Raw genomic sequence first — 27,284 nt, forward strand, 5'->3', positions numbered from 1 at the left:
TTACTTTCAGAGTACTGTGTTTAAAACTCTGATCACATTTGAATAAAATGGTCTAGAGTGGTGGTCCCCAACCCCCGGGCCGTGGACCGGTACCGGTCCGTGGGTCATTTGGTAGCGGGCCACACAGAAAGAAAAAAATATTTACATTACTTCCATTTTATTTATTTCGGAATCTGAAAGATGTTTTATTTCTAAAAATTACCCGATTCTCTGTTACATCCATCTATGTAAGTGGTCCCCAACAACCGGCTCGCGACCCGGTACCTGGTTGCAGGACATAAGGTACTGGGTGGCACAGAAAGTTTGACTTTCTTTTTTTTATTGATTACCAGTTTAAATATGTTTTATTTGAAAAGTGACGTCTGTGCGGACTAACGCACTATTTTGGTCGCATATGCGCCCACATTTTTATCAGTGCGACTATTAAATATATTTGGGAGCACCGGGGCGACTAGGGAAAAAAATCTGGTACGCCTTTTTTTTACTCTTCTCTCTTGCTCTTTCTCTCTCTCCATAGAGCAGGGGTCACCAAATGGCAGACAGTGGTCCTGATCCGAACCGCATGGTGGTTCTGTCTGGACCCGTGACCACTCCATGATAAATTCATAAGAGTAGATTTTCTTGGCGCGTTTTTACTTGTAGACGGCGGCCGCTGCTCCTCCAGTTAATACAGTAATAACGTCACTCAGTTCAGCCAATCAGATCATTTGTCTACCCTGCGCTGTCAGCGTACCAGGAAGTGAGACAGCTCACTACCGCTGTGAATTTACCGCTACAGCGGAGCACAGAAGAAGGGAGACAGCATAGCTCCAAACGAAGAGAGATTAACGAGGAAAACCGCTGGTTAACAATGAGTGGACGAAATTTATGTTTATTCCTCCGACAGGCAGTTCAAAACCATTTTACCTCATATGGTCTGAACACGTAGCATGAATTAAAAGTGGTAACATGAAGCGCCACTAAGAAACAAAGCACAGATCTTTTGCGCAGAACTATCTCCTGAAGTCAGAGCTGAGAGTAAAATGACCGAGAAAAATGCAAACGAATTTTCACTAAAGGCATGGTGGATTTTGGGGCAACATAAAACATCTTTTAGTGATGGGACAGTTGTGAATAAGTGCTTAAAAGCTGTTGTTGACATTTTGTTTGGGGGAAAACAGAAAGATGATATGTGTGGAAAACTCCCAATGTCAGCTTCAACAGCAACCAGAAAATCAGAAATATTAACAGCTTGATGCAGCTATTCAGAGAGCACCATGCATATCTTTGGCCAATGATGAGTTGTAGCTTGTGTGTGTCAGGTTCCTTCACAAAGCTAAGGAGCTCTTTGCTGAGAGTAACACCACTATGAAACACACACAAGGGGAGAGGACATACATGCAGCAATAAAAGATGCTGATCAAGTCCAGTGGTCTCTCTCACCAACATTACAGAGACCACCACAAGGTGTGCACAGGCACACCTTGTGTGGAAGGTTGCTTGTGTACAAGTAAATTACTGGCAGGTCACATGCCCCTTTCTCTCATGAAGAAAATTCTGTTTGAATTTTTCCCTTGAAAGAGCCAGTTTTTGTTAATGCTTTCTGAACATGTTAATGTTTTTTTTCTTGAAGTGTAGGCCTTCACTTATTCAGGCTGGGATGTCTTTAATTAACGAGAAAAAGCATTATTCAGCTCTTTTTGCACTTTAGTTTTTAATTCTAAAGTTTGTGTGTTCTTCAGTCTAACACAAAGGCTTCAAATTTATTTGCCTGGGTCTACTTTTATTTATGGTGAGGTAAAAGAGCTAGCTGTGCACTCACTTAAACATATCCTGCATTGAAAATTGATAATAAATGATAATATGGATATAGTGGCCGGCTATAAGACACAAACTGGACTTGGGTTTAGACCTTTTACTAAGAGGAAATTTTTCTAACTGGACCTCTGTGACTTTTAATTAAATACCCCTGGTGTAGAAGGTCCTCCTGAGGAGAACTTTGTTGTTGGGCCTTCAGTGAAAAGGTGGATGAGAGAGGGACTGAGAGCCAGGAGACCCAACTAATGTTACAAACATGTTTACAAAAGTGTTGACGGTTCTGTGAATAAAATACATGCCTTGTTACATATATTGTCTGTACGCCTTGCCTTTGGGTAGGTGCTCCCAAAGTCTTTGCTGGTGCTACTTACCTCTAAATTTGGGAGCACCAGTGCTACCAGGAAAAAAACAAGGAAAATGTACAAAGAACAAAGACTAGAAGAGGTGGTTGTTTTGGACCACAAAGTAGCAAAGATTAGTCAGAATGAGGTGAGGAGGGCATTGAGGAGGATGAAGAGTGGAAAGGCACTCGGTCCTGATGATGTACCTGTGGAGGTATGGAAGTGTCAAGGTGTGGTGGCAGTGGAGTTTCTGCCTGGGTTGTTCAACAGGATCTTAGATAGTGAAGAGATGCCTGAGGAATGTAGAAGTGTGCTGGTGCCCATTTTTAAGAACAAGGGAAACGTGTAGAGTTGTGGCAACTACAGACGAATAAAGCTGATGAGCAATTCAATTAAGCTATGGGAAAAAGTAGTTGAAGCTAAACTAAGGGCAGAAGTGAGCATTTGTGAGCAGCAGTATGATTTCATGCCAAAAAAGAGTAATACAAATGCAGTATTTGCTTTGAGGATGTTGATAGAGAAGTACAGAGACGGTCAGAGGGAGCTGCATTGTGTTTTTGTAGATCTGGAAAAAGCTTATGACAGGATGCCCAGAGAAGAACTGTGGTATTGTATGAGGAAGTCTGGAATGGCAGAGAAGTATGTGAGAGTGGTGCATGACATGTATGAGGACTGTAAGACAGTGGTGAGGTGTGCTGTAGGTGTGACAGAGGAGTTCAAGGTGGGGGTGGGACTGCATCAGGGATCAGCTCTGAGCCCCTTCTTGTTTGCTATGGTGATGGACAAGCTGACAGACGAGGTTAAACAGGAATCCCCATGGACTATGATGTTTGCAGATGACACTGTGATCTGCAGTGAGAGCAGGGAACAGGTGGAAGAGAAGCTAGAGAGGTGGAGGTTTGTCCTGGAAAGGAGAGGAATGAAGGTAAGACAGAGTACATGTGTGTGAATGAGAGGGACCCAAGTGGAAGAGTGAGGTTACAGGGAGAAGAGATCAAGAAGGTGGAGTATTTCAAGTACTTAGGGTCAACAATCCAGAGCAATGGGGAGTGTAGAAAAGACATGAAGAAGCGTGTACAGGCAGGATGGAACGGGTGGAGAAAAGTGCCAGGTGTGATGTGTGATAGAAGTATTTTAGCTAAAATGAAAGGAAAGGTGTACAAAACTGTGGTGAGACCAGCAATGTTGTTTGGTCTAGAGACAATGTCACAAAGGAAAAGACAGGAGACAGCTTGAAGTAGCAGAGATGAAGATGCTGAGGTTCCCTATGGGAGTGACCAGGATGGATAGGATCAGGAATGAGTACATCAGAGGGACAGCACATGTTAGAGGTTTTGGAGATAAAATCAGAGAAGCCAGGCTGAGTTGGTTTGGACATGTCCAGATGAGAGATAGTGACTATACTGGTATAAGGATGCTGAGCTTTGAACTGCCAGGCAGGAGTCCTAGATGAAGACCAAAGAGGAGGTTGATGGATGTAGCAAAAGAGAACATGAAGGTAGTTGGTGTGAGAGAAGAGGATGCAGAAGACAGTGTTAGATGGAGGCAACTGATTCCCTGTGGCGACCCCTGAAGGGAAAAGCCGAAAAGAGAGAAGAAGAAGAAGGTGGCTTCAACCAATTTTTATGGGGGGAGCAGCATCATGGCATCTGAATAGAAGAGACTGGACAAGGTGATTAAAATGGCCAGCTCTGTCCTATGATGCCCCCTTGACTCGGGGGAGGTGGTGGGAGAGAAGAGGATGATGCTTAAGCTGTCATCTTCCCCTGGGTAGATCAGATCAAAACCTGGTCCTGTTAAACCCCAAGTACGTCCTGCTTGTCTTTCCACACCAACATGGTTCGGACATGGACTCAAGAGGCTGCTGAGGCACTGCAGGACTCCTTCTATGCCACGGACTGGGATGTGCTCTGTCAGCCACATGGGGAGGACATCAACAACCTGACGGACTGCATCATGGAATACATCAGGGTCTGTGAACACACCATCATGCCAAGCCGAACTGCACGGTGCTTCCCAAACAACAAGCCATGGGTTTCAAGTGACCTGAAGGCACCCCTGAATAATAAGAAGAGGGCTTTCAGGTCTGGTGACCAAGGAGAACTGAACAGAGTGTAGCTCGAGGTCAGAGACATACTGAGGGAGTGTAAGGAGAGCTACAGGAGGAAGTTGTAGGCCAAACTCCAGCGGAACAACGTGAGGGATGTGTGGTCGGGGATGAAGAAGATCACAGGAAGCACAGGGAGACAAAGGCAACCTTCAGTTGGTGTAATTAGAGCCAACGAGCTGAATGTTTTCCTCAACAGGTTCAGCTTACAGCCGTCCGTCTCCCCCTCACATCCCGATCCCCACATTCCCCCTCCACTTCCACCCCACCCCCACCCCTGTGGTGCGAAGTCCTTGGCAACATCTCCCTCCCCCCTCCTCCATAGAACCAGCAACCTCCCCCATGAGCACTCTGCCCCACATGACGATGAATACGGGCCAGGTTAGGAGACAGCTGGAGAGACTCCACCAGAGGAAGGATGCCGGACCTGATAGTATCAGCCCCAGTATCCTGAATACCTGTGCCATCCAGCTGTCTCCGGTTATCACACACATGTACAACCTTAGCCTGAGTCTGGAGAGACTCCCAGAGTTATAGAAGACATCCTGCTTGGTTCCTGTCCCTGTCATAGCTAAACGATTACCTACCAGTTGCCCTCACATCCCACCTGATGAAGGTGCTGGAGAGGCTGGTTTTGGCCTACCTTAGGCATGCTGCTGCTGGGTGAGAAGCTGTGGGGGATGGGTGTCGACACCTCCACCATGTCCTGGATCAGTGACTACTTGACAGGCAGGCCACAGTTTGTCCATCTAGGCAGTGTTCTATCTGACGCGTTGGTCAGTGATACAGGAGCCCCTCGGGATTGCACTGTCCCCTTTCCTCTTCACACTGTACACCACTGATTTACAGAAATTCTCAGATGACTCGGCTGTTGTTGGGTGTATAAGTGAGGGGAGGGAAGGGGAGTACAGGATGGTTGATGACTTTATGTAGTGGGCTGGATGCAATCACTTGAGGTTGAACGTTGGCAAGACCAGAGAGATGATGATCGAAGAAGTGGAGCACGCCACAACCACTGTGCATTCTGAGAGAGGCCGTAGGCCTCGTTCAGACTGCAGGCATATCAGATTTCCTTCCATATCTGATTTTTAGGGATGACTGTTCACACTGTTTTTAGGTAGTGACCAAATGCGGTGGGGCTCTGTTCGGACTGGGCTACATTATCGGCCGATCTGACGGGGTACCATAGCAACGATGATAGGGCAGAGTCATCATTCAGCACGGGTAATATTTGAAGTTATACAATTGTGACGGCATAAATACCAACAACAACGACAAAGGTGAAGTTTTGTTACCTTGGCGTATTGGTGGTATCACTGTCTGGTAGATGTGGAGGAAACACACACATACCACAAATCGTTAATTTCTTCTTCTGTGTTTTACTACTATGTAATGCACGATGCTCTTCCTTCTGGAGCTTCCCTCTCACGTAGCAATTGACATCCTGGTCTGCCGTATTTGATCGAGCTGTTCAGACTACAGACGCCTCTGTCCCTATCCGACATGAAACTACCTCCCGAATATGGTTTCAATCAGTCCCACAAAAATCCGATTGGGACTGTTCAGACTATACGCGAGACATGCGACATCAATCTGGATGGGCTAAAAATCGGATATAGGCAACTAGTCTGAACAAGGTTGTAGAGGAGGTGAAGGAATACAAATACCTGGGCATGAAGATCAACAACAGACTGGACTGTAAATCCAACACCGACGCTGTCTACAAGAATGGGATGAGGAGACTGTACTTCCCGAGGAAGCTGAGATCCTTCAATGTATGCAGTAAGATGTTGGAGTCTGTTGTGGCCAGTGTTCTCTTCTTTGTTGCAGTCTGCGGGGGGAGCAGCATCGGAGCCAGCGAGGCCAACAGACTAAACAAGCTGACCAGGAAGACTGGCTCTGTGTAAGGCTGTAGTCTGGACACTGTGGAGGCTGTGGTGGAGAGGAGGACTCTCAAGAAACTTATCCATCATGGATAACCCTGTTCACCCTCTCCACCACACACTGGACGGACAGTGGAGCTCCCTTTCCAACAGACTGCCACAGCTCCGCTGTCGAAGGGACAGGTACAGGAAGTCATTCCTGCCACAAACCATTGCTCTGTACAACTCTAACACATCTGATAGAGTTCCACCAGTCTGTTTAGACATGGCTTTCATTAAGTCCTGTGTATTGCCACTGAGGGTCACACTATGTCATTACCTGATACTAGAGTGTTATTATTATTGTTGTTGTTGTTGTTGTTGTTGTTATTATTGTTATTAATAATAATAATATTTTGTAATATTATTATTCTCTTTCCCCTTATGTCTTAATTTTTCTTCAACGTATAATTTCCCTGTTTCTGTTGTTCTGTGTGTCTGAATGCTGCTGCAACATTTAAATTTCCCAGTTTGTGATCAATTAAGTGCATTTTATCTCTTATCTTATTTTATCTTATCCAGGATGGCAAAGGACTCCCACCCCCTGTAGAGCACTTTAACATCACTGGAGAGCTTTTTTCAACAAAAGGCTGCTTCACTCAAAATGTGTGTCCATTTGTTCAGTCTGTGTAGATTAAATAGGCCACCTCTTTGGCTGACCCATCACATCCAGAATTCTTAAGACAGAGTACATTAAACAATGCAGAGTACAATATTAATGGACAAGTTAGGACAGACCGGCTACATTAGCTTATCTTATCTTATCTTATTTATCTTAGAAGCTCAGTCACTAAACAAAACCGGTACTTCATAAACACTATATGCAGTGAATGTGCTTTGTAGGTGGTGGGAGAGGGTGGGAGTCATAACTGCCAAGGAGGACAGCTTGGTTGTTAACCTCCTCCCCTCTACTACATCCACATTTTCCTGTCAGATGCTCTGGTGCTGCTCCCCCAGCAAACCACAAACAACAGTCGTAATAGAATGTCTTCAGGAGTGCCTGCTGCACACATAAAAGACCTCAGTCTTCTGAGCAGCTTTGTCCTTTTTTGGAGAGTGCAGTGATGTTAAGAATCCCTTCAGTTTGTTGTTCATATGGACACCCAGATACTTATAAGATGTCACCATCTCAATGCCCCTTCCCTGAATGTTAACTGGTGACCAACTCTTTGGTTTTAGCAGCATTCGTCTGGAGGTGGCTCAGCTGGCACTAGTCCAAACAATCGTGGAGGAGCCCAGTGTGTGACCAGTTGGTTCTATCTGTAATGATATTGACAATGACAGAGTCATAATGGCAGAGTCACAAGCTGGCCCCTGGAGCTTTTCTTCCTTCTCCTCATCCTCTGGTACTCCTTCCGGAGTATTTCCAAGGACAAAGTTCTCCATCCGGGACAGAGAACTTCTTTAGGTGACTGATGGGCAATAGGCGGGAAAAGTCAGCCATGTAGAGGATGAAGAGGAATGGTGACAGCACCATTCTCTGAGGGGCCCCTATACTGCAGAGGACAGTCCATGACACACAGTCCTGTGTCATACTGTGGCAGGTTGGCAAGGTAGTCCATAATCCAGAGTGTGAGGTGTTGGTCCACTCTGAAAGTTCTGTTTCTCAGAATGGCTGGTCTGATATTGTTGACAGCCTGGTGAGATACAGGAAAAGGACTCAAACAGAGCACTCCAGGTACTCCAGGTGAGACAGAGCTTGATGGAGCGAAAAGATGAAGGCATCTTCTACTTCAATACTAGGGTGGTACGGAAAATGCAGCAAGTCGATGGATGAACTCATCAGGGGGCACAGTCGGGCAAGGACCAGCCACCCTAGGGAATTCATGATGTGGGATGTCAGGACCAAAGGCTTGTAGCAGCTGGGGTCTTTAAAATGGACTTTGGCCCAGGCACCATACAGGACATCTTCCAAATGCATGTCACTCTTGCCAGATTCAGGCCCAGATTGAACAGATGTCCAGTGATCCCACTCAGCTGATCAGAGCAGGACCTAAAAATCCCAGGACTGAGGCTGTCTGGTCATACAGCCTTCCTGGTCTTCATCGTCCTGAGCCGACTCCTCACCTAGATAGGTGTAAGGGCAGTCACGTGCAGTCAGGGGACTGCATAAAAGAAAAAAACTGGAAGAAATAAATGGTTATATTGATCCAGTGATGTGTATTATAAAGTTATTTTCCATTAAAAGTCACCAATTTTTTGATTATTTTCATTCAAAACCGCCAAATTTCCACACTTACCACTGAAATACTGAGAAGAGACCTGTGGTTGAGACAGCAGCCAGCCAACCCTCTCCATTGATTGTGCAATGACTTAGCATGTTGGCATGCTATACAGTGAAACTGCAATGCTATCTCTCTATATGTTGTTATTAAAATTTTCAAACATGTTCGCTATATGAACTAAATTTCCCAAGTTTGGCTAATGTTCAAAATGTGCAGTGGGGTATTTTTGTGGTGAAATAATGTCTTTAGTCACACCTGAAATACAGTTATAAATATTCATACAAATCCAGGCGAAAAAGATGGCCATGTCAGTTCTGGCAGTAAGAACTTGATTGTGTAAAACAGGATAGACAGGAAAAGTTCATGGTGACATTGTTCTTTGCCAGAAGAGAGATGTATGACTGCTGAACAGTGGACGTAAGTTTGGGTGTTCTCCCGGAAGGCCAATGTTAAGTGTTTTTATTTAAATAATACACATACGCCCACAGATGCACACAAATACACGCGCACATCCACACCCACGCATGTACAAACATGTACCGTGAGGTATAAAAGAGTTATGGGATATGAAGTTCAGTGCTGTTTCCCGCCTGATCTGGTGTTATGTACTGATGTACTGAGAATCAAATTAAAGAATTCCCGTATGGCTGTCAACCATTCTTTTGCTGCTCCAGAGTCTTTATTTGAGTTATTGCTGAAGTATAGCACGTCCACTACAACAACTGTACATGTGCAACGTCTTTCTTGAGTTGAGCAATCCTAAAATATTGTTTATCTTATACATGCTTCCTCTAGGTAATTTGATAAGGAAACATGCCATCAACTTCCATTGTTACGCCTATGATACGCAACGATGATACACAATTGTATCTCTCAATTAAACCTGATGAAGTCAATCAGATGGGCAAATTACAGGTGTGTATCAAAGAGATTAAAGATTGGATGACCAATAACATTTTGCATCAAAATTCTGGTAAAACTGAGGTCATTGTGCTCAGCCCAAAATCCGTTAGGGATGTAGTACCCAGTGACATAATAGCTTTGGAGTCACTTTTAAGGCCAAAACCACTGCAAGGAACCTAGGTGTCATCTGTGACCAGGATCTGTCATTTAACACACACATAAAACAGGTTTCTAGAACAGGCTGTTTTCCATATCCGAAACATTGCTAAAATCAGGCATATTTTAAAATGGAATGATGCGGAGGAATTAATCCACGCTTTCATCACTTCTAGACTAGATTACTGTAACTCACTTTTTTCAGGCTGCCCCAAAAAGTCATTGAAGACAATTCAACTAATCCAGAATGCTGCTGCCCATGTTCTGACTAGGACCAGTACCAGAGACCATATTTATCCTATGTTGGTTTCTCTGCACTGGTTTCCTGTGAAAACTAGGATAGATTTTCAAATACTCCTCCTCACTTACAAAGCCCTTCATGGCCAGGCACTGACCTATCTGTTAGGAACTTTTAGTTCCAAATTATCGTTCTAGAGCACTATGCTCTAAACATACTGGCCTATTGGTGGTTCCTAGAATTTACAAAAGTAGGACGGGGGCTAGAGCCTGTTGCTATCAAGCCCCTCCATTGTGGAACCACCTCCCTTCCTCAGTTTTGGAGGAAGAAACCCTCTCATTATTTAAAACTAGACTGAAAACATTTCTTTTTCAAAAATTTTACAATTAAGGCATTTTAAATTGCTAAGTTCATTTTCTTATATACCTATACTGCTGGAGACTCAACAACAAAACTCACTGAGCTCCTCTCTCCTCCTCCTCTCTGACCCTCTCTGTAACTCCTCCTCCTCTCCGACCTCTCTCTCCTAGTCTCCAATCACACCCTACTAACTCAACTTCTTCCCTGGAGTCTCTGTGCTCTATGTCCTCACAAGTTTTCTCATGTTCACCCCTCATTTGCCCATCCGGTGCGGGCCTGCTCCTCCCATCCCACCAGTATCACCCCTCACCCAACCATTGGCTGGGCCACTCTATCTCTCTTTCTCTTACCCTGTCCTGATCATTTTATTTTTTTCCACCCAACCGGTCAAGGCGGATGGCCGCCCAAAAGGTCTGGGTATTGCCTGAACAAGGGAGTTTTTCACCGCCACTGTCGCTTATGCTTGCTCTGGATTGATTGACTGAGAAAATGGCTGGGAAGAGGCACTAAGTGAGGCATGCACTTCTCCTGCCTCATGGTAGGGGGCACTGGTGATATATCTTTCACAACGTTATGTTGTGAAAGATATATGGAATTACACCATATATCTTTCACAACGAAACTTTTTTTTAAATCAATTGTGCTTACTTGTGAATTACAACTTGTATATGTGAGACTTTAATCATCACCTACTTACTATTGCTAATTAATTGGTGAATATGGTACACTGTAGGTTCATATGTTTGTAAATCTGATTATGATGAAGTCAGTGCCCCACCAGCCATAAAACTCACTGCACGTCACTGTGTGAGGAACAGGATAGAGCAGAGGGGATTGTGTGTCTCGGGATGTTGACGGGGGTTAGGGCTAGGATTAGGAGGAGCCATGGGCGTGGCATTGGTACAATGAGCTAAAACTGTAGCATAGTGGGATACTTTGGCAGAATGCTGAAAAATCAAAGGAGGGATGCTGAATGGCTTAAACTGCGGGGGGCGGGTGCCTAATTAAAGCTGCAGAAGTAGATGTTCAGCTTGTCTGCCCACTTTGAATCCAAAGCTGCCTGGGCATTTGGATCCTAGAGGCCTAAGATGGTTTTCACACCTATCCAGACTGCATTGGTGTTGTTTTCCTGCAGGTGTTCCTCCATTCTCTTCCTGTATCCATCCTTCTGCACTTCTTTGCTCACTGACTTGAAAGCCATTTTGTTTTCCTTTTAATTAGCCCTATGTCAGGATTAATCTGGGATTTCTTGTTTGAGTGACACATTTCAGTCCTGGTGGGTATGGTGTTCACCACACACAAGTTCAATTTGTCCATAATGCTGTCTGCCAGACTGTAGATGTCTTCCTTGTGAGCGTCACTGAATATTTCAACTCTGTTGTCCACTAAATACATAAATAAATAAATTCAGAGTTTCGTCATCTCTGGTGGTACCTGTGACATACTGGATGAATTTGGGCAGAGTGGAGGACAGAGAAGCATGATTAAAATCCCCGGAGATACACAAAAAGAGAGCATGCGGTGTCTGTGCCTGCAGCTTGCTGATCACAGCGGTGATGTCACAGACTACCAGCCAACAGCTCTATGTCCAGGCAGCAGTGCTGCTCTTTGATATTGATGTGCCTGGAATTACATCATATATCCTTCACAAGCACTGCCAGCTCACCTCTTTTCCCCTGACCACTCCTCTCAATTTGATCTGCCAATATGGGGGAGAATCCATTTAGTTGTCTCTGTGTGCTTCTCAGCCATGTCTCTTTAAACAGCAGCATGCTGCACTGTCAGAGCTCTTAATAATAGCGGGTTAATGCCGCCAACTCTTCCATCCTATTGGATGGAAGAGTTGGCGGCATTAACCAGTTCTTTTCTACTGGGAAATGGTCACTATGACAGAGAGTCGGTCTATAAGCTCTCCTCAATGCTTAATGACAATGCGGCAATCCCAAGGCTACGTAACACATAACTGTGTTACGTAGGGCCAGCAGCTGATCCCTATTATAAACAATGTGAGCCATTGCATGGTGTGGATCCACAGACGAGGGAGAAAAAAAGTTGCATGAGTTATAAGTAACCACAGTTATCGTGCTTGGTGACCATGATGCACCAGAGGTCTATAAACATGCAGAGAAAAATGGATTAAAAAGACGCTCAAGAAAATAGAAAGAGAGAGAAAAACACTCTAGCGAGCAGCTGTAACAGACCTCCACTTGTACACCGTCATCTTGTTCTTGTTATTCACTTGCACCAAATGCACTAAAGTTGATATTGTACATCTTTGGACTTTACATCCGATGAACTAGTAAGGAAGCTTTCAATTGGAGTAGTACAAATCAGTAATTCCAATTTTAATAACAACTCATTTCAATTTCATGATCATGACCTACCTGGCTACAATAAAATATTAAATTAGTTTAATTTCACCTTTGTTTGTCTCTGTTTTCCCTTCCATCTTTTTCTCTCCTTTGTCTTATTTATTTAAAATTATTTCTGACCATTTTTAACAAAGACCCTGAAGATTATTTTAATTAGTAAGCATCAAACTGCATCAAACATAAATGTAGCACCAGTTTTTGTACTAACAATGAGGTAAATGAATGTGACATTTGAAAAAAAAGTGTGCAGATTACCTTGTTTAAATTCTGTTCCCTCTTCATTAGCATTGCCTGCAAGAGATCCCAGACTTTGTTCTTCTTTGTCAGAGGGATGGGAGACAGTTCCAACGCCGCTCTCATAGCCTTCAGGATTGGATTCTACTGAACAGGGGCCCTTGGACATGCAATCCATAATTGGCTCAGCACCCAATTCTTCTGTTGAATTCTCAATGGGTTTATATCCAGAACAATCATCAGCCACTGCAATGGCATCCAGGTCTTCTTGGCTATAGCTGATTTCTATGTCACTGTCTTCATCTGGGAATTCAGATTCAAAGCATTGAGTTCCTGTTGAGACTTTGATTTCAGCACATGACAGACTTTTGTCCACATCATCACTAACGTGTGCTGCCTCTCCATCAGTGATGACGTTCATGTCCAGGTACAGCATATCTGTTGCAAAAGGGTCACTGCCTTTGAAAGGGTCGGAAGGGAATCCATCTTGCAAACAAATCATTTTTATACTTTAAGTATGTTGACATCACAGACATGGTAAAAACAACCCATTTCATTTTATGAATTAAAAAAAATATAAAGAGAAAGACAGAAACCATACAATATGACAGAAGCAGCAACAGCAGATATAGTATTTTTGTCAATATCAGATTAAAATTTTATAGCTGTGTTATGTGATGATGCCACAAATAAAAGTAAAAAACAAATATTTTACAGTCAATGTACATTGCTAAGATAAGCAATAATTCAACATTTAGGAACAGATTGGACTCAAAATAAAATTTTACTGAATATTTGTGTGTGTGTGCGTGAGTGTGTGCGTGTGTGTGTGACTGTAAAAAGGAATATTTTATGATGCATAATATGTATTATTACTCACCTGATGAGTCAGTTTTAGCAAACAAGTCTTCACTGAGTAGGTTATCTACAAAACAAATGTGAAGAAAATTGGAAAAGACAAAATCATTTTGAAATAAAGTTAAGATAAAATAGTATATAGATTTATAATGATAAATTTTATAAAGATAAAAAGAACACAACTCTGAAAGAATGTGCTGGTATATTATCCAGCCAGTTGCAACTGTAAAATTGCAAAGAATTCCCCTTAGGTGGTTTGGCCATTTGGTCAAGTTGCCCCCTATTCACATTCCTTTGAAAATTTACTGTACTAACAAGAAACTGTTTATGAACAAGATCCAGAAATACTAGTGCCATAATTTGGCCCAAGTTCAGTGGCAAACCATTCTGTGGTCTCATTAATCAAAATTCTCTTCGAAAATCATGGCAATAACATTCTCTAGGCTAAAGAAAACAGGTCTTATTCGGCTCCTGCTCCAGATCATCCTTGCGTGGTTAGAATGTTAAATAAATTAGTGAAAAGAACATAAGAACAATGGCATTAGAACATAAGAACAATAGCATCGTCAGCATAAGCAGATAGATTGTTCTCTTTTCAACCAGGTAAAATCAAATTGTCAATGCTTTTGCTGATTTTACAGAGGGGTACTAGGGAGAGTGCATACAACATCCCAGACAGAGCACAGACATGTCAGATGCCTTGGGGCACCCTGAAAGGGGCACACAAACTGCCTTTAAACTTCAGTATCCTCTCAACGTCACTGTACAACACCTGGATCTTGAAAATAAAACTGGTGCTAAATCCAAACTTCCCCATTGTTTTCCAGAGAAAACTGTTCACAACACGGTCAAAACCCTTCCCTTGATCTAATGAAATAAGATCAGTGCAGTATTTAAACCAATGAGCTGGAGACCTTCAAAACATCTCAAATTAGTCAATTTATAGCACTATTGTACCTATTGTAATTGCTTAATCATGCATTCATTCACTTTCTACCACTTCTTAGGTTTATTGCAGGTCACAGCGATTGCTGGAGCCTGTCCCAGCTGACTTGACTCGTAACTGCTTTTTATCACTTTATTAAGCTTAGCTTTAGCATTTAAAGTTCTCCTGCTTACATAAAAAGCACAGAATGGCTAGGTACTGTTGGGAAATTCCATTTAACTATGGAAATAACCACAAAACGCATCTGCTTACACAAACATAGATAGCACAACACTTAGTCCTTGTATACCACATAATTTTCTAAACAGAAGTACAGAGCACGCAAACACATACATAGATAACTGGTACACGAGAGGCTGAGTCAGGCTGCTGATGAGCTCATACCTCAAGGAGAACTTATGGCAGACACCATCGAGATCATGGTCAATGAACATTCTGATTGTGAGTCCCATCTCTCAAAGAGAGTCTTACCCAAACACTATAAAGATCACGGTAACTGAACATTCAAGGCTCTTCTCCAGACGTTTGTTGCTGCATCTGTTGAATAGCCCAGCGCTGTATCCTCATCAACTTGTAAAGTGTTGAACTTCTTCAGTCAACGCTTTTTGGAATACAATTTGTCTCATCATTTCAGATACATCTCTCAACCGTGCTGAAGAACCGACAACGGTTTTGTTCAGAACAAAACTCTAACAGTACCCTCTGAAGGAAATTTTAGCACTCTATAATGCCACTCTATAATGTGTGTGTGTGTGTGTGTGTGTGTGTGTGTGTGTGTGTGTGTGTGTGTGTGTGTGTGTGTGTGTGTGTGTGTGTGTGTGCGTGTGTGTGTGTGTCTGTGTGTGTGATAGAGAGAGACAGAGAGAAAGAAAGTGAGGGAGAGATTTGATTTTTAAAATCATGTTTATTCATTTATTCATATTCAAGTCAAATTACAAAATATTCATCTTGATAAAAAAATCTAAAAGAGAATCATGCAAAAATGAAATTATATTTCAAAAACAAACAATGTGACAAACAAACAAACAATATTTATTTTTTTAGTTCATTTTTTTTGGACATGTTAATATAACAGACTTCACTTTTTCATCACATTTACAACATCAACAACATCAGAAAAAAAGGGCATACAGTTAGAGGCCAACAGGCTTGTGAATTCCTATCCCCCAGTACAGTAACAACAAATATCTCTCTCATTACAATATGTTGTCAATAAACTCAGAAATTAAATGTTTTCAACCAGCTAATCCATTGAATTTTGACAGATGTTCATACTCTCATCCACTTCCAGATATTAGCCTTTGTCCCAGATATATCCTAGAGCATAACCATGTTTACAAAATTCTTCCTAGGAACACAAGGTTTGTTAACATCATAGATAGTCAAAACAAGAAGTTGACCTTGTTAGTGTTCTCAACAAGAATACAATGATCATAATCACCTCTTTCTGCAGACAGTGTTTACCCAAGAATTAACCTGTTTGTTACAGACACTTTAACAGTTATACATGCTATTATATTGTCAAAAGATATCAACATGCTTTTTAAAGTCTCAAACTTAATGTTATCCCTCCAAGCAGAGATCCATGTTTTTTTGTTCATTAGTCCATGTTTCTGACATTGATGATGTTGAATGGTTTTTCAACTGTTCCATGTAATACTTAACACATCCAAAATTCTATTTGGGCCAAACAGGGCATAATCCACAAAATGATCGGTTTTAAACTCCAAACTATCTTGATCAGCAGTTCTCTGATTTACATCTTCCATTTCTTCAGACATTGCAGAGACGGCTGATCTCTGCTGTGTTGAAGTTAGAGAGTTTTAATTTTTGGTCTTAACTTATTGGTCGAATTTCTCCAATTCTTCCACATTTTTTTTCATCATTGTTTTCATCTCCTCTCGAGAAAGCCCCTTTGTTTTGTTCGTTCAGCTGATGTCGATCAGCCCATTCTTCTTCAGCTGACGAGCTTTTTTGGCGATATCAGCATTCTTTTTGGTGAGATTCTCGTTGATGTACACATCTTTTCCTTTCCGTTTCAGCATTCTTTTTGGTGAGATTCTCATTGATGTACACATCTTTTCTTTTCAGTTTAGGGCTTTGTTTCAGAAGAGCAATTTTTTACTTGCGATTTAGGAATTTTAACATTACTGCAGGTGGTCTTTTACCTCCAGATGGTACTGGGTGACTGGATGTCTCGATCTGGTCCGGATCGATATTGATCTCAAGATCCCTCAGTTGAGAAATCGCTGTGTTCAGTTCCCTCTTCTCTGGCCACGGCATGTGCGTAATTCCTCGGCTTGATTTTGACGCCGGTGATGATCACATCATTTATTCTAATGCTTTGTTCCATTTCCTCCATTCTTTGTTGTCCTTGAACTAGGACAACCATTCTTCATTCTTTTTCATCTGCATCTTTCTGCATTTTCTCCATGTCATCCTTCATTTTTTCCATGCAGTCTAGTACTGGTTTCAGATTTTCCTCCAACTTCTTATCATAGCCACTGCTGAACTTTTTAAAGTCGCTCCTTAACTCATTAACAGAAGAGACCACCCGCTCTAGGGCTTCTTTCCAGTTTTTATTGTCATTCTCCTCCAATTTCCCTCTTCCTCTCGTCATTTTGCTGAGAAATTTAACCAGAGAGAGAGAGGGGTGTGTGCATTTGTGTATGTGTAAATGCATACGTGCGTGTGTGCATGCATATGTGTGGCCGTGTGTGTGCGTGTGCGTACATGTGAATGCATGTGTGTGTTTTCAAATGAGGCCAGAAATATCCATTCAACATAGTTGAAATAGTTATTTTTCATACTTTTGTTCTTGGTATATTCTTTTTTTAATCCTTTGCTCATATGCACTTTACCTAATGAAAATGCATGTCCTAATTATGCACGTTGTATGAAAATACTTGTACTTTTTCTCTCTCACCAACTCATGTCAATGCAACATTGTAATTCCAGCAAAATTATGGCATTCCCCTGTATAAATAGGGTTGCTTCAAAGGAAAAGCCACAAGTATGTACTGAAGCAATATACTGATGCCTAGTTAGCCCTCACTCACACACACCTCCTCAAGGTGTATAATCCATTAAGTATAATCCATTAATTAAGTAAATGCAGTCCATTAACCATTTTGCTTTTCCAAATGCAAAGTAAGAAAGCCTCTACTGTGATACTTACCATCACTCTGACAGTGGGCAAAGGGATCAGCTTGGTAGAAGTCCAGTTGACAAAGGAGGTCTGTGTTAACAATGGACTTTTCATCCTCCTTGATATCATCGTCTGCATCATCCTCTGTGTCAGACCTCTCCATCTGTGATACATGAGGACATTATGAGCTCTGTACTTTATCATTGTGGCATTTTTTACAGTATGAATCCCATATTTGGTGTAATACAATGAGAGGTCTTCATCTGATAAAGATACCTTTGGCGAGCTGGTATCACTGTTGACTACTTCTCTAGCATTTCCAAGATTATTGCAAAGGGTAGAGCAACTGGTCCTCTGACAAACAGAGAGAAAAAGGGAGAGAGTTGTTACACCAAAAAGTGAGTTGAATTGTTTACCCTTCGAAAGAAAGAAAGATTTGATTTTTTAATTCACATTTATTCATGAAGTCGATATTACAAGATAGTTACATTAACAACATTAAGAGAGATTCACTCAAACATGAATACATGCTTCATATGAAATGTGGGCAAAATATACTTGAATTAAACCTAACACTGACTGAACATGAGTTCCTCATTGAACACAAAACATAAGACACCTTTGACACACGAATAGGTTTGTAAAACTGTCTAAATCATTCATAACTCTGAAATAGTTAACATTGATTCTGATTCTTGTTTGACAAATTCTTCTTAAAATGGCTTCTGCACTGCAGTCAGACTAACCTTCAACCTTTTCCTTCCTGCTTAGAGAAATTGCCATCTTTGCTTGGCCTAGAAGAAAGTTTAGAATATGCCAATCCTTTTTTGCCTGGCAGTTCAAAACTCAGCATCGTTCTACCAATATATTCACTTTCTCTCCTCTGGACATGTCCAAACCATCTCAGTCTGGCCTCTCTGACTTTATCCCCAAAACCTCTAACATGTGCTGTCCCTCTGATGTACTCATTCTTGATCCTATCCTTCCTGATCACTCCCAAAGAGAACCTCAGCATCTTCATCTCTGCTATCTCCTGCTCAGTCTCCTGTCTTTCCTCAGTGGCACTGTCTCTAGACCAAACAACATTGCTGGTCTCACCGCAGTTTTGTACACTTTTCCTTTCATTTTTGCTGAAACTCTTCACACATTACACCTGACACTTTCCTCCACCCGTACCATCCTGCCTGTACACACTTCTTCACCACTTTTCCACACGCTCCATTGCTCTGGACTGTTGACCCTAAGTACATAAAATCCTCCACCTTCTTGAACTATTCTCCCTGTAACCTCACTCTTCTACTTGGGTCCTTCTCTTTCACACACATGTACTCTGTCTTACTGCGGCTAACCTTCATTCCTCTCCTTTCAAGGACAAACCTCTACCTCTCTAGCTTCTCCTCCACCTGTTCCCTGCTCTTACTGAAGATCACAATGTTATCTGCAAACATCATAGTCCAGGGGGATTCCTGTCTAAACTTGTCTGTCAGCCTGTCCATCACCATAGCAAACAAGGGGCTCAGAGCAGATCCCTGATGCAGTCCCACCTCCAACTTGAACTCCTCTGTCACACCTACAGCACACCTCACCGCTGTCTTACAGTCCTCATACATGTCGTGCACCACTCTCACATACTTCTCTGCCACTCCAGACTTCCTCATACAATACAACAGTTTCTGTCTGGGCACCCTGTCATAAGCGTTCTCCAGATCTACAAAAACACAACGCAGCTCCATATGGCCTTCTCTGTACTTCTATATCAACATCGTCAAAGCAAATACTGCATCTGTAGTACTCTTTTTTGGCATGAAACCATACTGCTGCTCACAAATGCTCACTTCTGCCCTAAGCTTCAACTACTTTTTCCCACTGCTTCATTGTATGGCTCATCAGTTTTATTCCTCCGTAGTTGCCACAACTCTGCACATCTCCCTTATTCTTAAAAATGGGCACCAGCACACTTCTCCTCCATTTCTTAGGCATCCTCTCACTATCTAAGACCATGTTAAACAACCCAGTCAGAAACTCTACTGCCACCTCTCCTAGACACTTCCATACCTCTACAGGTATATCATGAGGACCCAGTGCCTTTCCACTCTTCATCCTCTTCAGTGCCCTCCTCACTTCATCCTGACTAATCTTTACTACATCCTGGTCCACAACAGCCACCTCTTCTAGTCTTTGTTGTCTCTCATTTTCCTCTTTCATCAACCCATCAAAGTACTCTTTCCATTTTTCCATCACACTACTGGCCCCTGTCAATAGACTTCCATCCCTATCCTTAATCACCCTAACCTGCTGCTCTGTCTTGCCAACCTGTATAGATCAGTCTCTCCCTCCTTCCTGTCCAACCTAGCATACAAGTCATCATAAGCCCCTTTTTTGGCCTTTGCCACCTCTACTTTCACCTTACGCTGCATCTCCCTGTACTCCTGTCTACTCTCCTCATCCTCTCAGGGTCCCACTTCCTCTTAGCTAACCTCTTTCTCTGTATACACTCCTGTACCTCGTCATTCAACCACCAAGTCTCCTTATCTACTTCCCTACCAGATGACACATGAAATACTCTCTTAGCTGTCTCCCTGATCACATTAGCTGTAGTTGTCCAGTCATCTGGAAGCACCTCCTGACCACCCAGAGAATGTTTTAACTCCTTCCTAAAAGTCATGCAACACTCTTCCTTTTTTAGCTTGCACCATTTCGTCCTCTGCTCTGTCCATGACCTCTTCATCTTCCTCACCACCAGAGTCATCCCTATACACCACCATCCTATGCTGTTTGGCTACACTCTCAATTACCACTATGTTGCAGTCACTGATCTCCTTCAGATTACACCATCTACACAAGATGTAGTCTATCTGTGTGCTCCTACCTCCACTCTTGTAGGTCACCATATGTTCCTGCCTCTTCTGGAAGAAAGCATTCACTATAGCCATTGCCATCCTTTTTGCAAAGTCAACCACCATCTGTTCTTCTGCATTCCTCTCCTGAATACCAAACCTGCCCATCACCTCCTCATCACCTCTGTTTCCTGCACCAACATGTCCATTGAAATCTGCACCAATGACAACTCTCTCACTTCTAGGTATGCTATGCATCACTTCGTCAAAGTCCAACCAGAATTTCTCCTTCTCCTCCAGCTCACATCCTACCTGTGGAGCATAGCCACCAACAACATTGAACATCATGCCTTCTATTTCTAGCTTCAGACTCATCACTCTATCTGACACTCTTTTTACCTCCAGGACATTCCTAACAAACTCCTCCTTCAAGATAACTCCTACTCCATTTCTCTTCCTATTTACACCATGATAGAACAACTGCTTCTAAACTTCTAGCCTTGCTACCTTTCCACCTCGTCTCCTGGACACACTGTATGTCTACCTTCCTTCCATGTAAACCAACTCTACCTTTTCCTGACATAGTTCCAACATTCAATGTCCCTACTCTCAGTCCTATACTCTTGGCGTTCCTCTTCTCTCTCTTCCTACGAACGCACTTTCCTCCTCTCCTTCTTCGACCAACAGTCGTCCAATTTCCACTGGCACCCTGTAGGTCAACAGGTAGGTGGTCGTTGTTTACCCGGGCCTCGACCGATCCGGTATGGAAATCAAAGGTTTGATTCGCATGTTTGACTTGGCAAAAGTTTCATGCCGGATGCCCTTCCTGACGCAACCCTCTGTATCAACATCATATTGCTATCCAGTTTACAATATACAGCAATTCATCATGATCACTGCAATTTACCATTATCAGGTCAGCATATGCCGGCAGTGACTGGCTCCGTCCCCATGGCTTCACAGGAAGTGGATCATCTTCAACTGTGTATGCAGGAGACATCAACCCATCCAGCTGACTTTCTGGAGTCATTACACCTCCTGAAAGAGAGCACAGTGTGTGCTCCTCCTAGAAGAAAGAGAAGTGCGTCTATGTGAATTCCAAATGACTGGGCCCTAACCTACTTCAGCTTAACAACTATTATGAATATGTGAGCTTGAAATGTAAATTAAAATAATTTCTTTGCAAACTGATTTTCTCTCGGGTTTCAGAGTACGATTACACCATAAAGATGTAGGGAGTCATAATGGTTATTTCTTAAAACTCTTTGTAAGTTGCATTAAAACTTAAAACTTAAAAATTTAAGAATAGATAGATAGATAGATAGATAGATAGATAGATAGATAGATAGATAGATAGATAGATAGATAGATACTATCTATCTATCTATCTATCTATTTTCTCAAATTTTTAAGTTTTAATGCAGCTTACAAAGAGTTTTAAGACACAACATTCAAAGAAGTTTTTTTTCTTTTAAGACACAACATGCACACCCACATGGACCATGATGTTCGATGATGACATTGTAATTGAAGTGAAAGCAAGAAGCAGGTGGAGGAACATTTAGAAAGGTGGAATGAACAGGAATTAATATTAGCCCAAGTGAAATAGAATAGTTGTCCATAAATGAGAGGAGGGGAGAAGGAATAGTGTGGCTACAGGGAGACGAAATAGCAAAGGTAGACTAAAAGACTTTGGATACTTTGGAGCAAGAATGGGTGTGGTAAGGGGGTGAAGAAATGGATCTAAGCAGGCTGGATGGGGTGGATGAACATGTCAGGTGTCTTATGAGACTGAAGAGTCTCTGTAAGACTGATGAGGCTAGCAATGATGTACGGATTAGAGACAGTGCCACTAAAAAGAAGCCAGGAAGCCAAGCTGGAGGTGGCAAAGTGAAGAATTTGAGGTTCTCTCTATGAGTGACCAGTTTGGGTAGGATTAGAAATCATTTTATCAAAGGAACAGCCCAGGTCAGATGTTTTGGAGAAAAAGTTAGAGAGAGCAGACTTCAATGGTTTGGACACGTTCAGAGGAGAAAGTGTGAGTATATCGGTACAAGAGTGTTGAAGATGGAACTACCAGGAAAGAGGGCAAGAGGAGGACCAAAGAGAACATGGACTGATGTAGAGAGGGAAGACATGAGGGCAGTTGGGGTTACAGAGGAGGATGGAAAAAATACGTTGACATGGATATGGATAAAAGGCTTTGGAGACCCTAACAAGACACGCCGAAAGGAATTGCAGAAGCAGAAGACACAACATGCACAAGAGCTTGAACCTGCAGGATTTCCTCATAGGACTGTCTAATGGAGTCTTGCAATGGTGTGTTCCTGTTTCCAGTGTCCTCCACCTTCCTCCTGGCCTGATCCACTTCTTCTCTGAGCTTTCTGAGCCTCCACTTGGCTCTAGCGAGTTCCTTTTCATATTCTTCCACCTGGTTTTCAATTTGCATCTCATTAGCCTGCAGAGTGAGGATCTAACAAAAAACAAAAACAGTTTTATTGTATTTAAAAAAACTAAACTGCAAACATTAAATGAATTGTGTATTTAACAAAATCCAACACATTATGATCTATTAGCTACAAATGTGGACATCCCTATTGTGCTATAAACTATGATATATTTTGTAAGTAACAAAACCAAGATTCATTTATTTTTTGTCCTGAATAGTATTCACATTTATGTAGTGACACAACTAGATCTAGCGCATACATTTAAACTGTACAATTAATGACTGGGCAGAAGATATAATATGATGAGATGTTCATGTAAACTGACTTTTGTTGTTCAAAGCATGTAAAGAAAGCTGATATGCAGGCACAAACCACTAAATAATTTCAATTAATCCCCCCACAGGCGGCACACTGGCAGTGGGTAGCCGCACAGCAAGGTGATTCTGGGTTTGCTTCCAGCTCTGCGCAGAGTTTGCATGTTCTTCCCATGACTGCATGGGTTCTCTCTGGGGTCTCTGGCTTCCTCCCACCTCCAAAAACATGCGCTTCAGGTTAATTGGCTGTTCCAAATTGCCCGTAGGTATGAGTGTGTGCGTGCATGCTTGTCTGTGTCTCTGTGTGGCTCTGTGGTGCACTTGCATTGCACCTGGAGTTTCCTTCGCCTCACGCCCTCAATCAGCTGGGATAGGCTCCAGCCCTCCGCAACCCCTCATAGTGGATAAGCGGTTGAAGATGAATGAATGAATGAATGAATAATCCACCCCCCAAAAAAAAATTCCCAACACAGAGGCACTGATCAAGGCAGCACAAGAACAGACCTTGAACTTTAGGGCTATCAAAACGAAGATCTAACACAACAGATTAGACTCAAGGAGCACGACTTCGGGGTGCGCCACATTTGAGAATTTGTAAGGGGATGGTGCCTTGCTCAAGGGCGCCTCGGCAGTGACAGGGAGGTGAGCTGACACCTCCCACTGTCAGTTCATACTCCGAAGATGACTGGCAGGAGTGGGAATCGAACCGCCTGGATTAGGCGTAAAGTTGGATGGAATAAAAGAAAGCAATGACTGATCAAGAATCCTTTGTCAATGTAAATACTAGGGATGAGCGAGTACACCATTATCTGTATCTGTATCTGTTCAACCATCTAAATTATCTGTATCCGTATCTGTGGTGGAGCTTAAATCGGTACATTATTTTAAGTCTGAAATTGATATAGATTGATAAGAAGTTGCTATATTTGTTTATTTTAAACTATTTACAGAACAGCCTCAAAATTGAGATTCAGATCAATGTTTTTGATCACAAAAGTAAGAAAACTATTTACAAAACAAGTTTTTTATGAACTCAGAACATGAAGTGCATTAATGAATACAAAGCATGCAATAGGAAATTATGAACTACAAAGTATGCTTGAACAAGAATTGTCATACTCAACACAAATTGTTATTTTTTTTCCTTTTTCTTTTTAATTTTTTTCTTATGAACAAACTGTTTTTTCCAATTATTTATTTATTTTTACCACCTAAAGTTCTTGCCATTTTTTTCACACTAAGTTAAACAAAGTTTATTCATGTGTGTTTGCGTGTGTTTGTGTCTGTGCCTGTGTGTGTGACCGAGTGACTGTGTGAGAGTGACAGAGATTGAGCACGTGCGTGTGTGTGCGTGCTATGTAACAGTAACAATCTCTATACAGTATATAAAGAATTTTTTGCGCTGAAGTGAGAAAGTGTCAAACTAAGAACAAGTTAGTTTAAAAAAAAAACAACTGGAGTAGAGGCGATGCGACAAATCCACCGCGTACGCGCAACATAACAAAACAAGAAACAAGTTCACCAAGTAACCTTAAACAGATCGAAATAGAGACAAGCTGATGAAAACCTAAGGACAGCAACATGAGCTACAGTGAAGCCACGCACAGAGAGATCAGTCTATCAGTCTGTGTAGGGAGGGGCGGGCGCTGTGAGTGACGGACATGAAGACACTCAATTCTGAGGATTATCCTTCAACTATGCCAGCTGGGATAGGCTCCAGCTCCCCATGACCCGCGCAAACGGATGAAGCGGTCAGGAAAATGAATGAATGAACGAGCACGAGTATTGACGAGTTTTACTCGTATCATGCTCGTACTCGTCAAAAATGCGTTATCCGTACCGGATACTCGTCTGAAACGAGTACTCGGCTCAACGTTGTTACCAGTAAATACTGATTGATCATTGCAGCATAATGACCTGTACATACAATACCTGTAACAATTATACATAACCATTAATACATAATGCATAATAAGTTTAAAAATTACAAAATCATTGCAATGTTTACGGAGATTACTTGCTGTGGCATAGCAGATCATCATTACCTGTTGACTCTCTTCATAGCAGAGCTGCCTTATTGTCTTAATTTGTTTTACCAGCTTCTCTTTGTGTTTCTCTAATTTAACAAGAGTGTCTTCGAGCTCCTTGCGGTCAGACTGCTGCTCCTGAAGCTCCAAGTTCTCCAGCGCAACAGCGTTTTCCAGTTCCTACAATCAGACACAAGCGTGCGCACACATACACGCATGTACAGACACACACACACACACACACACACACACACACACACACACACACACACACACACACACACACACACACACACACTTCAATTGAAAAAATACATTATTTCACTATTATAATAATAAACTGTCCACTCAATTATTTTTTCAGTAGCTGTTTCTAATTCAGAAAATTTGCTGATACTGTAAGTATGACATTGTTGGTATGTGGAATAAAACAAATTAAACAAAAATAAACTGTATGTGGAGGACGTCAATAATCACCAAGGCAAACTGGAAAACAATGCCGCAGATAAACAAAAAACATTTTTAGACCACTGAAAATGCCCACTTGTGCAAATAAAGTTATCCTTGCTTTATTTCTGAAGTGAAGAAGCCTCTTGGATGAGAGGTGAGATGTTTTCAAGAAACTTTCTTTCCAGTGGATTGATTTAACAGCTTTGGATGTTTTATTTCTGATATCTTTACAAAACATGTAACTGCTGCCCCGCTGAACCACTGAGGCGGCAGTGGCTCAGCGTTAGAGCGGACGTCTTATGACTAAACCTCGCCCAGACATCGGCCGATCGATTTCCACTCCCGCCAGACATCCTCAGAGTGTGAGCTGACTGTGGGTGTCAGCTCACCTCCTGGCCACTGCCGAGGTGCTCTTGAGCAAGGTGCCGTCCCCTTACAAGCTGCCCAATTGGGTGCCAACTGAAGTCGCTGCCCTTCACTCTGCCTCTTCATACATTGTTTGTTGTGTTTACTAATTGCCTGCTCACAGGCCCGTTGTGGTTGTGTTTCAGGGGCCTCCTTACAACTCTGTATCTAACACAAAGACATGTATGTGAATAGAGTGTACAAATTTAAATATTGGCACAATGAACAAAAAACATTGAAAATTCTGCACATTGGGGCAGCAGTAGCTCAGGCTACTGCGTCTTGGGCTGTGGACCGGAGAGCGGCCCATGCAAGATCCACGTTGATCAAAAAGTTTGGAGTGTGAACTGGCAGCAGAGAGTTGTCAGTTCACCTCCTGAGCACTGCCAACGTGCCCTTGAGCGAGACAAGACATTCTCTTATAAGTTGCTCATTGGGGCACAACATGAAGTAGCTGCCCACTGCTCTACCTCTCACTACTATCTGCATCACGAGTACAGGCCCATTGTGTGTGTGTGCACGTTGTAAGAGCCTGTAAATAGTGGCCTAGAGGGACTTCCCTCACCAATGGATGACACATCAGCAGGATTAAATAATGGACCCATGTACACAAACATATTTTTGCATGACAGCATATAAATGCATCCATTTCTCTTCTTAGTCTAGTGCATTTCACCCAAATTTTCAGAATGAGAGTGATGTTTCTTCTAAACCTCATCTACTAGTCTACAAATGTTTGCTATTGCAAATGAGGGACAATCTTCCTCTGTGTATACCTCATGTTGCACACTTGAAATGAGCACCAATGATCGTCTCTGCAGACAACTTGCATAAAATAGTACTGTCAATTCTGACTATTTCAGGGATTCAAGACTGCTAGGTTGGATCTTGTAATCCAATGGATGGAGTTGGAATTTTCACTACAACTTGGATTATTTTTCCAATCCCAAAAAGCATAAATTAGACAGAAAACTTCTCCTTTTTTGTGATTTTACCCCTGCTCGCAAGCTGCAGCTACAGGAAGGACTTTGGTTTGTATTCAGGAAATACAGTTGGCAGTGCTCAGGAGGTGCTGTATGTCGTGCATATATGGTACACTTGACAATAAAACTGCCTTTGACTTTGATTACAGTTGAAGAGATTTAGACATTATACACGTGTTATTTGCTAATGCTATTTGCTATTTTTGCTAGC

General features: G+C 42.2%; 1 protein-coding gene across 4 annotated transcripts in view; it reads right to left on the bottom strand.

Moving 5' to 3' along the window:
• The window catches only part of LOC137612605 (epidermal growth factor receptor substrate 15-like), a 52,182-nt gene that overhangs the window by 13,056 nt on the left and 11,842 nt on the right, over positions 1 to 27,284 (bottom strand). For 3 of the 4 annotated variants that reach the window (XM_068341219.1, XM_068341217.1, XM_068341218.1), the window contains exons 2-8: positions 25,254 to 25,415; positions 22,720 to 22,917; positions 21,352 to 21,510; positions 17,884 to 17,961; positions 17,638 to 17,770; positions 13,536 to 13,580; positions 12,677 to 13,141 (exon numbers count right to left, since the gene is read on the bottom strand). In XM_068341219.1, the coding sequence (XP_068197320.1) occupies positions 12,677 to 13,141; positions 13,536 to 13,580; positions 17,638 to 17,770; positions 17,884 to 17,961; positions 21,352 to 21,510; positions 22,720 to 22,917; positions 25,254 to 25,415 (1,240 nt within the window). Of the gene's footprint in view, positions 1 to 12,676; positions 13,142 to 13,535; positions 13,581 to 17,637; positions 17,771 to 17,883; positions 17,962 to 21,351; positions 21,511 to 22,719; positions 22,918 to 25,253; positions 25,416 to 27,284 lie in introns of those variants that run through there. The other variant, XM_068341220.1, reaches the window with a different exon arrangement.

Source organism: Antennarius striatus, chromosome 18 (genome assembly GCF_040054535.1).
Source record: "Antennarius striatus isolate MH-2024 chromosome 18, ASM4005453v1, whole genome shotgun sequence".
In the NCBI taxonomy this organism is placed as follows: Eukaryota; Metazoa; Chordata; class Actinopteri; order Lophiiformes; family Antennariidae; genus Antennarius; species Antennarius striatus.